Source organism: Gymnodraco acuticeps, unplaced genomic scaffold (assembly GCF_902827175.1).
Source record: "Gymnodraco acuticeps unplaced genomic scaffold, fGymAcu1.1, whole genome shotgun sequence".
Taxonomy (NCBI): Eukaryota; Metazoa; Chordata; class Actinopteri; order Perciformes; family Bathydraconidae; genus Gymnodraco; species Gymnodraco acuticeps.
Window position 1 is genome coordinate 678,473 of NW_022991632.1, and position 12,968 is coordinate 691,440.

Genomic DNA, 12,968 nt, shown 5'->3' on the forward strand with positions numbered 1-12,968 from the left:
TCTTACCGTATAATGGATGTTATCCTGGCGTTCACTGGATTCTAAATGTCATGTTTTTTTTATTTATCTTTTGGTACAGGATAATATTAAGGAACGTTATCTTTAAAGGATTTATCAATTTATATGGTTGGCTTTATACTAAGCCCTATTATTTCAATTTCAATCCTTTAAGACACTTAAAGGGTGCTATGTCCCTTTGAAAGGTTATCATACCGTCATTTTAAATCACTTTCAAACAGATATATTTTTTAAAACTAGCTTTAAATGTAAAAAGTGCTCGTGAAGAGAGTCTTGAAAATAGGAATTAAACGAATGATATGCTCAAAGGTTTGACTTATTATAAGGTGGTGCATATCTTTTTTATCCAACTCATAAAGGAGACAATCATGTTGGATTACTTCAAAGTGCAATGATGTTGTTTTTTCATTGTGTTTTCCCCTCTCTCCTCATGTAGAGATGACGATGAAGTGCAGGTGTTCTCGCTGTCGGACCATCGGCTGGTGGTGCTGGAGATCACTGTCACCAACACGCCCTCTGACCCTGAGCACCCCGAGGAGGACGGAGACGACGCCCACGCCGCTCAGCTGCTCATCTCCCTCCCTAACACTTTGTCTTACGCCGGCTCAAGGATCCCACCACAGGTATCTGCTCTATTAAGAACAATCTTTTTTTACCAAGTATGTTTGGATATCTGTTTTTAATGATAGTATTTTTTTGATATGCTATCTGTCTCTAGATTAGATGCCAGGCAAACCAGAATGGCTCCCAAGTCGAATGTGACCTCGGAAACCCTGTGAAACGCGACACTAAGGTACGAAAACAAAACAGTGTGAATTCAGACACGTAGCCCTTTGCTTCTTGTTGTCACCTGTCTCTAACCCATTCAACTCCAAATTACCAATGTGTAATAAAAACTAAAGTGCAAAAACTTTGGGGAAATGGGGAGAAATCAGGAAAAAAATATGTAACTTGTGGTGGAAAAATATATACAGTATTATGTTTTTAGATAATTTCATATATTTTCAGATTTGTATAATTTCAGCAGAGAAATTATGTGTTGTTATTGTCACATATCATTTATATTTCATTTGTTGCTATTTCAGCTTAAATTCTCCATCAACTTGAGCACATCAAACATTACAATTGAGACCACTGAGTTGACAGCAGATCTCGCTTTGACAACGTAAGTCCTCTAAAATGTTTCTCTTGAAAACATGATGTATACAGTATGTATGTATTTTCACGACATCAAGCGCATCGAGCTCTATATACTGTAAGTGCTAATATTTGCCTTGTTCAGGCCAAATAACCCTTTGATGACAGTGTTTTGTTGTTTTGTCCTCAGTATCAGTGAGCAACCCGATCTGGTACCAGTCACAGCTTTTGCTAGAGTTGTGATAGAGCTCCCTCTGTCTGTCAGTGGGTGAGTGAAACCTTTTTCTTTTACTGTATGAGGCTAGGAAAGGTTGCTATTATACGTTTTGCTAAAGTTATGTTATTATGAATCAGCCTTTTACAACTTTTTATAGACGTTATGTGATGTTTACACTGGTATATTCTATATATTGTGTGCATCACATTCCACAACATTTAGCTTGTATCTTTTAGAATCGTTCAGATCTCATCAGAAATGTTAACTGAGGTTTTCGGTGCAATGCATGTATGCTTTATGCAGCTTTGTGAATGTGTGCAGCTGTCTGACCCCTTGATGTGAATGTGTTTTACGGTAGGCTTGCTCGTCCTCACCAGCTGTTCTTCAGCGGGACAGTGAGGGGAGAGAGTGCCATGGCCAGTCTGGAGGACATCGGCAGCCCTGTGGATTTTGAGTTTGTGGTGAGGAACTAGTGTGTGTGCGTGTGTTATTTTGATAGGCATCAATGCTGAAAGAAGTCCCACATCCTAATATAATCTCTTTTATATATTTTTTACATCAGGTGATTAATACCGGACAAGCTCTGCAGACGCTTGGTTCGGCCTTCCTCAACATCATGTGGCCTTACGAGCTGGCTAATCAGAAATGGCTCCTGTATCCCGCAAGCATGAAGTTTGAGGGTCACCCAGAAACACAGTGCACCTCAACGGGGGCCTTAAATCCTCTGAAGCTACCCATTTCTTCACCTGCAGGACTCCAACAGGCTGTTAATATAAGGGTAAGCAGAGCACAGTTTATTTGACTAATGTGCAAGGAAATCTATACGACACCACCAATCCACTTAATGGCCACAGAAGGTGCAGTCGATTGTTTTATTTTGGCTTTTAAATGTGTATTATTGTTAGTTTTATGCCATTAATAAAACAATACCATACAATAGAAAAACTATTTATTTGGTCCACATTCTGGTGTTTCTGACTTGGTGAATTCAAGAATTTGTGCTGAAAATGTGTTGATGTGGTAGATGACTGTGGGGTATCTCTATTACTTTGTAAGGGTAAACCCCAGCTCGGTTCAAATATACCAAAACCCAGTGAACAAAGATAACAGTACTCGAGTTTCAAGTTTACTTGCTGCAAGGAGAATCAGCGAGTGACATGTCATGTCAACTCCTTAACCAACTCTCAGCTAGGAGAATCGGCCCTCAGCTAGGAGAACCAACTCTCAGCTAGGAGAATCCACTCTCAGCTAGGAGAGCCAACTCTCAGCTAGGAGAACCAACTCTCAGCTAGGAGAATCAACTCTCAGCTAGGAGAACCAACTCTCAGCTAGGAGAGCCAACTCTCAGCTAGGAGAACCAACTCTCAGCTAGGAGAATCCACTCTCAGCTAGGAGAACCAACTCTCAGCTAGGAGAATCCACTCTCAGCTAGGAGAGCCAACTCTCAGCTAGGAGAACCAACTCTCAGCTAGGAGAATCCACTCTCAGCTAGGAGAACCAACTCTCAGCTAGGAGAATCCACTCTCAGCTAGGAGAGCCAACTCTCAGCTAGGAGAACCAACTCTCAGCTAGGAGAATCAACTCTCAGCTAGGAGAACCAACTCTCAGCTAGGAGAATCAACTCTCAGCTAGGAGAATCAACTCTCAGCTAGGAGAACCAACTCTCAGCTAGGAGAGCCAACTCTCAGCTAGGAGAACCAACTCTCAGCTAGGAGAATCAACTCTCAGCTAGGAGAATCAACTCTCAGCTAGGAGAACCAACTCTCAGCTAGGAGAACCAACTCTCAGCTAGGAGAATCCACTCTCAGCTAGGAGAGCCAACTCTCAGCTAGGAGAACCAACTCTCAGCTAGGAGAACCAACTCTCAGCTAGGAGAATCAACTCTCAGCTAGGAGAACCAACTCTCAGCTAGGAGAATCAACTCTCAGCTAGGAGAATCAACTCTCAGCTAGGAGAACCAACTCTCAGCTAGGAGAATCAACTCTCAGCTAGGAGAACCAACTCTCACCAACTCTCTCAGTGCAGTCTTTTTATTTCAACAAACAGTAACATGAGACAATCATGTGGTCTTGACCAACGCCTTATTTGTTAGTGTGGATCTTGTGACTGTCAGTCATGTGAATCTGTGTGTGTGTGTATGTGTGCCATTTTAAACAGACTCTTCTTTGTTCCTCCATTAACACTCCTTGTAACACAGCAATGAGAATACATTATGAAAACACAGTTTATGAAAACACTTTTATCCTTCAATAAACTCTAACAATGACAAAAACAATCCTTTCCTTACAAAATATACTGTATACATACCATATTTTGTGGATGCAACTGCATATAAACTAATGTGTCGTTGTCATGGCTGAAACATTTTCCTCCTGTGTTACATACAGTACATCGTGTCAATGTCATGTTTAATGTCAAACATGACTAATCAAAGGAGGCTGATTAATCTCTGCTTGTATGTATGTGTCACTTCCACCAGGCTGGGCGAACGCGCCGCTCCCACCCAGAGGAGGAAGGTCCAATGACGACAAAAGGCAGCGTGAGACGAACCACGCCAGCTGTGGCAGCCTCGGAGAGACGCAAGTCGCTCAAACTGGTAAGAGGGAAAGGAAAATATTGCTGCCTACACCTGTCACCAGTTAATTTGAAAAAATAAATCCTACAGTGCTAAACTGTCACCACTTTCTCCAGGACTGTCTCTTGGGGTCCGCTCGCTGTGTCCTGCTGCAGTGTCCCCTCCACAGCTTCTCTGGTCAGGCTGTCCTCAAGATCCATGCCAGACTGTGGAACAGCAGCTTTATAGAGGTAAAAACCTGTCCTCTTTACATCTGCATCTCACTGCACATTACTCTCCATCTTAGCTTCAGTCCAGCTGTTTGCAACTGCTGCCGGCACTCACATGTGAAGCGAATGAATGATGACTGCAGCAAGTGCATTTACAGGATGATTAACAAGAGCTTTGATGTGAAGGCAGTAGGAAAACTGTGAAGACAGCTGTCAGCTTCAACCACTGAGAAACTGGCAGCTGCCGATACATATTCAGATGATATTGTGACAAGAAATATACAGTCAACATGGCAGTTTTCTTGTTTAGTCTTTAGCTTATCGCCAAATAAATCAAGATGTCGCCGCAGACTGTATTACTTACTTAAAATGGGTCTTATTTCTAAAGTTTTAGCCAACGTTATTATACTGTATATCAATGATGGTTTAAACTGAAAGACTAAGTTATAAAACAACAGCGTTTCCACTTTCATATGAAGGCATCCTTGCCTTAAGGTATATTTATACGTTTCTGTTTTCAAAATACCAAACAGATATGCATTTTAGCCATGCCTCATTTCGCTCTATTTGCTGTTCTCGAGCCCTGTTTTTGCAAGGGGCTGATTCTGTGAGCTGCAGCTGACCACGCCCCCCTGCAGGAGAGGGGAGCGTGCTCTGATCAAGTCAGAAGAGGGGGAGCAAAATAGATCTCCGTCCTCCGTGTGTTATTATATTATTATATAGAGTCGTTATTCATTTGTTTTAAAGCTCAATAAATAACAAAGAAGACCTTTGACCGGCACTTTTCTAATTTTGTCCGGAAGATTTAAACTTTAAAGGACATCTTGACCGGCTGAAACTCTGTCACACGGTCCCTCGTTCCTTGGAAGAGGCGGAGAAGTGGGTGTTTGTCATCTGCTGGTGGACTAACCGGAGAGAATTACAGTGCTTGCCTCGACGGGGAAGGATTGCATTGAATTACAGCAGCGGGAGCAAACGCTTGCCTTTGGGAGGGAGAAAAAGAGCCACAGCGGAGAATAAACAGAAGGGCAACCATGCGCGGGATGTCTTCTTCGCTGCTTTTGTGGCAGACTACAGCGCCACTTACAGGCCTGGATTATGTAGGGGAGACCAGGGACAGTTGCAACACTTTTTGGGCTTACCCCAATACGTAAAAAAACATTTACAATAGGATAGCCATTTTGCTATATTATACATTATCAATATGTCAGCTACTGAAAGAATGTATTAAAGATGTTTTTATGAAATAAGTACAGGTTGGAAAATGTATTTTTTTTTAAAAACTCAACTGTTACAACTGTCCTTGTGTACAGGGACAGTTGTAGCACATGCCAGGCACGGTTGTAACATGTTAATAACGGTTATCTTTTTTCACACTACATGACAAAAAATAGGGAAAGCTGTCAAATTCTAAGGCAACAAGATTGTAATGGGGTTTCACACATCCTCCATCAAACAATGAACAGAACTTAAAACAGAACACCAGAATTAATCAAATTCACAGTTGTGGCAGGTGTAAAAGGCACTTCCATCTGTGCAGTCCTTGTGTGCCCAGGCTTTACAGGAGCAACACTGCAGCCAGATCTCCTTGGACCTGGAGTAGCTCTCCAGGCACACAATGCAGTATTGGGCCTCATCTTCATCAGATGAGTCCTGCATCTTCTCCTTCTTGTTGTTTTTTTTGTTTTTGTTGCAGAAATTGATTTTTGTCTTCGCTTTAGACTTCTTTGCATTAGATCTTTTTTTCTCAGCCTTGAGTAGATTTTTTATAGGAGTGTCTGTGAGGACAGCGGTTTCTCTTGTTTTTCTCCCCTTTGTGGTCAGCTTCCTTGGTCCAGCTTTTGGATGTGGACGGATGAACATGGAGGAGAAAATATTTCACTTGTCTGTTCACTATCGGCCTCAATATATTTGATCACTTACTTTTCTTTTGTTCAGTATAGATAGCCTATTCTACCTTAATTATGTAGACCTACCTCCTTTGAGCTGAGACCATAATATAAATCAGCTGCCTCCATCAGGTAGTCTCTCAAAAGCATCTCCTGCTCTGTTGAGAACACCTTCTTTAGTGTCCAGTAGCCTACTCTTGGGGGTGTTTGTGATCCCTGACTCTCCAACCTCAGCCTCTTTGTATGGAACCGGTACAGGGTGACATGGCATATATCCAGGGACTTTGCCACTTCCCTTCTCAACTTCATTTGAGGCCCTCTGCAGCAGAGCAAGTGGCACTCCCCTGTCTGTCTTCCTCTTTCTGACATTTGGCACACTGTAAACACACACACACACACTTTAGGCCTACTGTACAGTATTTTATTCTGTTTATTTTTACAGGGACAATGCACACCAATCAACAATACAACTGTATGCTTGAATGAACAATTGATCAAATGAGCCATCATTGTAAATGTGCCATGTTACAACCGTCCCAGGACCACCAGTCTTGCTTCCACCCCCTGTGAACCTGCCTGATTGCTAGCTTGACCCATATTTAGCTAGTTATATTTGTAGCTTACAAAACAGTGATTCTAATAATACTAGTTTGGATTCCTAGACATTTGAACTCAAGACAGTATCCAAAAAATACATCATATCATTTTGGTTAATATTTTACCTCAGAAACACACTTTTGCTGATATCTTACGCGAGAAATTCAAACGTGGATCCTTTTTTTCTCAGCGATCTTACCATCTAACTGCGCATGTGCAGAGTGAGTGTCATCACTCTAGCTTGTTTGTGATTGGAGATATTAAAGGTGTTACAACCGACCCGTGTTGCAACTGTCCCTGGTCTCCTACTACAGCGTCTCCAGCGCTTTCGAGCAGCAATGGCTGGCCGTGGCCCAACCCCACATTCCCCTGATAGGTGGAGAGTTGGCCCAATAGCCGTAGCGCCACCGTCCAGACATCAGGACAGTGTTCAAATCTGGATCAGTCTGTATCAGATCCGTTGCAGCCCCGTCTTTAGAGATTTGGGTATGGAGGAAAAGAGAGAGGGTTGTGTTTTCTGACACTTGGTGAGTTCCCTGGAACACCGGGGACACATATTCATGTATAAAAGACGTACAAAAGTGCATTTTGCATGATAGGTCCCCTTTAATATGATGTGATATAACCTGTAAATTGTATTATTCATCCTGTCTGTCAGGATTTTTCGGCAGTCAGTGCTTTGGAACTGCTGGTCAGAGCCAACATCACTGTGAAGTCCAGCATCAAACACCTGGTCCTCAAGGATGCTTCTGCACAGGTACTTAGCATCAGTTCATAAAGCATTTATCTTTATTTTATTTAAACGTTCTTAATCTATTATCATAACAAATATATGTGAACTGAGGCCTGAGGTGTAGTATATATACTATTTTTCTTTCAATTCTGCATATAAACAATTACATTTTTCCTTCCTCTCCAGGTTCCAGTAATGATCTACCCTGAGCCGGGTCTTGCTGATCAGTACTGGATCCCCTGGTGGATCATACTCATAGCTGTCCTGGCAGGCATCCTGCTGCTGACTCTGTTAGTCTGCATACTGTGGAAGGTAACACACACACACACACACACACACACACACACACACACACACACACACACACACACACACACACACACACACACACACACACACACACACACACACACACACACACACACACACACACACACACACACACACACACACACACACACACACACACACACACACACACACTCTTGATTACATTCACATTCAGCATATACATAAGAGGCCTTTATAGTTTGATTGACTGCACCCCGGTCACTCCACTGTCCCTTCCTTTGTCTTTTTCCTCATTTATTTCCATGGTAGTCCAATTATTTCTACCAGCTTTGTTCTGTCCTAATCATTTTATTACTTCCAGCTCACTCTCATCTGTTTCTTTCCTCTTTTGTTTGTCCTCTGTGTGTCATCTCTTTTTGTTTGTGTCTTCTCACTTCAATCTGGGACTCAAATCCCCTTCCTCTTTCATTTCCCATTGTTTCTCATCGGTTTTACTTTCCCTTTGGTGATCTGTTGCCCAGTGTGGCTTCTTCAAGCGCAGTGAGCGGCGCCGGCACTATGACACGGAGTACTACCGCGCCCACTTGGGGGTCCAACCCTCGGAGGCGGAGAAGCAGGCGTCAGAACTATAATATAAAGATATATTTCACTTTGGCCTGCTCTCCCCTCCTCCTCCAAGCGGTAAAACATTCACACACAATGGCTGTGTTGTGCACTTTGGTGTGGCTGGTGGTGTTCATTTCAGTGTGAAATATTGACACACATTGGCACAATTAAATCAAACCAAAACTCTTATTGTTTAGCATTGTTTGGTGCCTATGAACACCATCCATCCATCTCTCTGTCAGGGCTTTTCAGATGCCTGCTGTGCTGTGTGTCGTGCCTCTGCTGTTGACCTGGCAGATTAACTAGCTACACCGGTCTATGGAGACTTCTAATTTTGTGATGTGCTTGTAATGCGCTTTTTAATACAGTATATTAACACTCCTGTGTGACATATCATAAAAGTGATTATTGTCAGGTGTTAAAGTTCACTTGACATCTTCAGGTGTTTTTGTCACAGGAATGTGGGCACTTCTTCTTGATGGCAGCGTGTTCGGGTGTTAGTCACGGACACTAAAGGATGATGCTGAATTTGAAATGTGGAGCATGTTGATGTGCTTTGGGTGCCTTTTTATTAAAATGTCACTTTAACTGCGCAAGTTCAGCAGATAATCACTTTTATCTGTTTGAGATTAACTACAAGACTTTAATAGTCTAATAGTCTTTAACTAATTACATGTTATACGCCTCGTGCATGACATTTGAAGTTAAACAAATGAAATAATTGCAAACAAATGCATGCAATTTGTGTGGAATTTGCAATAACTATATATGACTTAATTTGTCTTTTCCTTCCGTCCTGTCTCTCTGTCTCTCCCTCCCTGTCTTCCTCTATCTGCACTCCTCCCTGTTTTCCTCTTTCCTCTGCCCACAGTGTGGCTTCTTCCAGCGGGCCCACTACAAAGACAAGTTGCCTCAGTACCACGCGGTGAAGATTCCTCGCGAAGACCGGCCACAGTTCCAGACTGAGAAGTCAGGAGTTGTCCATAAAAAGGAATGGGCCACGCACTGGAGCGACCGGACCTCATAACTCGCTTTGAAGCACTGACTGACTGCATTAATTCAAATCACCATGTGTGGCACTCATTCTGTCTTTGCATTGGAACTAACGGACTAAAAATGGTGAACATAGACTGAGATCGTGACATCTTGTGCACTCTGTACTGTGTCAGTACTTGCATACTTATGGCCTGTTGCACTGCGACTGGATCTATACTCTCTGTAGCCCACTGATGGCTGGCCTTGCATAGTCTATTTAATCTGTGCATCTATATCAGTGTGCAACAGTTACTACTGCAGGCCAACAACAGTATCAGAACCAGTCTAGCAGCTCCAAATACTAACAGCCTTCAGAAAGAAGGACACATGAACTTCACTGTTTTCCTGAGGACAAAATGAGGACAGAAAATCACAACTCAAAGACATGCATGAATGCACAAACATACGGTATAATATTAGATGCATACAGACACACTGGACATTGTTGATGAAGAAGACACTGCCCGTGACGAAGACTACTTTTTGCCTTAACTACTGTAAGACTGACGACTAATATGGGCAATGGAAAAAAATGCTTCTTTTTTATATAAATGATTTTTGGGGATTTTGTTTAGCACTGGTGGACATTGTAAACATGTCAGTATGTAAGATATCAGTGAAGTTTTATGTTGCAGAACACTGAATGTGTCTGGGTTTCATTCAAGGAAACGAAATGCATTTTTACGTCATTATAGTTTTTGTTTATATGTCAGTCAAATGTACTGTACATCAATAGGTTACTGCCTGAGTGAACTTGAATAAGAACAATACAACCTATAACAGCCTATAAACATGTATGTAATGAAAGCAGAGCAATATTTAAAATATGGCCTGAACATTTACAGTGTAAGCATTTAAATTCATAAGCCAGTTTATAAAATGATTATGTGTGAAAACGTGGTCTCAAATTACAGCCTATAATGTAAGAGTGAATGAGATACTCTATTATTATAAGGTTTTCAACAACTTCCATTTATATTTGGACTGAAATGTGAAAACATTTCACCAGAAGACATGATAACCTTTGTATAAAATAGTTATAAAACTGCCTAGCTGGATTATATTAACCTGCTTGTTGCGTTGTTCCTGGTACTGTACTACAGTCACAGCAGCCGGAGTAAGATGGTACATTCATTTCAGTACTGACATTTCTAACTGCGGACAAGTGCCTTGTTGTAAAAGTGGCTGACACCTCTGGATAATAAAAAAGTCCCTCTAACATTTAACCAACATGGAGAGAGGAAAGAATATTTCAAGAAGAGCAGGACATGTTGGCAAGGAGCAAGACGAACTTTCTTTGGATCTAATTTGGGTCGATGAAGTGGCTGTAAAGCATGAAGAGTCAGCTTGTTTTTGAAGGTATTGCTGGACAATCTTGTATTAGCTGCATGAAGCTCCTGATGCTGTTCTGCCCCCCCCCCCCCTTCCCTATTTTTGGTCATGACAAAGTGTTTTATTTATTTTATGTTTGGCTGCACTGTTTAACATTGTAAATAAAATAAAAAGAAACAAAATAAACCCATCTGATATTGCTTTGTTATTCTCACACCTTGCATTGTACTGTATCAAAGCATTATCAACCCATCCTCATGTACTGCTCCGCCTGCTTTTTCAATATGTTCACTGTCACCAACTGGACAAAACTCACACACATCACCAACACTGCTGCCAGGATAATTGGACTCCCCACACTCAACCTCACAATACTTAACAACAGGGCCATCTCACGCATCGCATTCACAATAGAACTGGACATCACACATCCACTCATCAGTACCTCGCCCCACTGCCATCCGGACGCAGGTACAGAACACTCAGACATAAAAGAGCTCGCTTTGGAAAAAGCTTGGTTCCGGCAGCCATTTCTGCCATTAATAACAGGCCTCGCTAAATGTAACTGCCATGTGTGTCACCATCTGTTGTTGTCGGTGTCATTGTTTGTTATTTATATATTTCATGTATACTGCGTACAGTGCTGTGAAAAGGAATTTCCCCCTGGAGACAATACATCTAATCTAATCTAATTCACCCACATCAGTGAGAGGTTACTGGTCAGCCTGCAGTTCACTCAGAGAACACTGGAGGGAGGCAAACGTCTGAAAAACAAAAAACTCTGGTCTCTGTGCTATTTATTATTAAAAAAAAGATATACTGTGTGATAGCCAAAATAAATGAATACTGATAGTATGTAAATGTTGACTTTTACACGATGGAAACAAAAAATTTCAAGACAATATAAGCAATAGACCAGATATGAATGTGCATTATTCTGTTCCTTATTTCCATGGTAATCTTGCCCATCACCGCGTAATGAGATATTAATGAGTCAATATGAACTATTCTCAATGTTAAAAAAAAGCAACATGTTTTTTATGAAAAATACTCTTTTGATTCTGCGGAATACAATTTTATAAATGTTGTGTGTGTGTTATTAAAGCGAATCAATATCAGGTATAAAGATACAGAGTGGTTATTTGATGTTATAATAAAAAACATCTTCAGGATATATCACAGGCCAGGAGCTCAGACTGTGCTCTGGGTTATAAAATAACAGGTCAACTCGAGGCAGACTGACAGAGTTTTGAATCCTCGGCTAATTTCCTGTTTGATAATTCAAATTAAGCTTAGCGCAAATTCAGACAGGTAGACCTATCACTCCGTATTGCACGTCATGGCAATACTCGCTCCCTGTGTCAGTACCAGATATGTTCGGGCTACCAGATATGTTCGGGTGTATTTCCGTCGCATCCGTCATATTTGTCATATTTTACGGCAACTCAAGAGGGCCATCACGGTCAAATTCCGAACATTTAAACATAGCCGACACTTCATTCTTTACTTTGTCCGTTATTATATGTAGAAGATTATACTTTTTCTCCGTCATGTTGTTTCCTTAGCAACAACTTCAAACAGGCATAGCCTACACTTCATTCTTTACTTTGTCCGTTATTATATGTAGAAGATATTAATTTTTTCTCCGTCATGTTGTTTCCATAGCAACAACTTCAAACAATAACAACTAACCGCTAGCCGCAAAGCTAGCTTCACAGCCACTGCTCCGTTTTCGGAGACTTTGCACACGTTTTTCACAAACATTTTCACACGCTATGAACATACTTCCACTAGCTTCGTCTTGATCTGTAGATGTGATTTGATGTGTCGTGTGATTTGATGTGCCAACTCCTCTCCAAAGTTCAGATATTTAATAAAATACTCAGGGGAGTTTCCTGAATTTTCATGCCCAAATCCAAGCACTAAGCCCTGGGTAAATTAAGAGGCTGATCTCGGGCACTTTTGTCCACTTTCCCTGGTGGTCGAAACTCAAGCCAGACATCCCTGGAATCGTCTCAGAGAGTAGATGATCAGTGGGGCCTTGTTTTTACTGAATGATGTGTTTTTTTATGATGAATTCAAATATGAGCTTATTTTTAGGATTTTCGGAGACTTTGCACACGTTTTCACAAACATTTTCACGCTAGGAGTATGGGAGTACTTCCATTCGCTTCGCCTTGATCTGTAGATGTGATTTGATGTGTCGTGTGTCTCCCAACTCCTCTCCAAAGTTCAGATACTATATAAAAATACTAAAAGGTAAATAAAACATTAAACATAATGACAAAATAACAACCTGAAATATATGTATTCTATCTACACATTTCGT

General features: G+C 41.3%; 1 protein-coding gene across 3 annotated transcripts in view; it reads left to right on the top strand.

Annotated features, from left to right (window-relative positions):
* itga7 (integrin, alpha 7) overlaps positions 1-10,820 on the top strand; it is a 36,418-nt gene extending 25,598 nt beyond the window's left edge. For 2 of the 3 annotated variants that reach the window (XM_034198348.1, XM_034198349.1), the window contains exons 15-25: positions 455-641; positions 737-811; positions 1,104-1,183; positions 1,346-1,423; positions 1,731-1,833; positions 1,935-2,150; positions 3,852-3,968; positions 4,064-4,177; positions 7,301-7,399; positions 7,562-7,687; positions 9,144-10,820. In XM_034198348.1, coding sequence (XP_034054239.1) covers positions 455-641; positions 737-811; positions 1,104-1,183; positions 1,346-1,423; positions 1,731-1,833; positions 1,935-2,150; positions 3,852-3,968; positions 4,064-4,177; positions 7,301-7,399; positions 7,562-7,687; positions 9,144-9,299 — 1,351 coding nt within the window. In that variant the 3' untranslated portion in view covers positions 9,300-10,820. Of the gene's footprint in view, positions 1-454; positions 642-736; positions 812-1,103; positions 1,184-1,345; positions 1,424-1,730; positions 1,834-1,934; positions 2,151-3,851; positions 3,969-4,063; positions 4,178-7,300; positions 7,400-7,561; positions 7,688-8,187; positions 8,348-9,143 lie in introns of all 3 variants that reach the window. The other variant, XM_034198350.1, reaches the window with a different exon arrangement.
* The last annotated feature ends 2,148 nt before the right edge of the window (positions 10,821-12,968 follow it).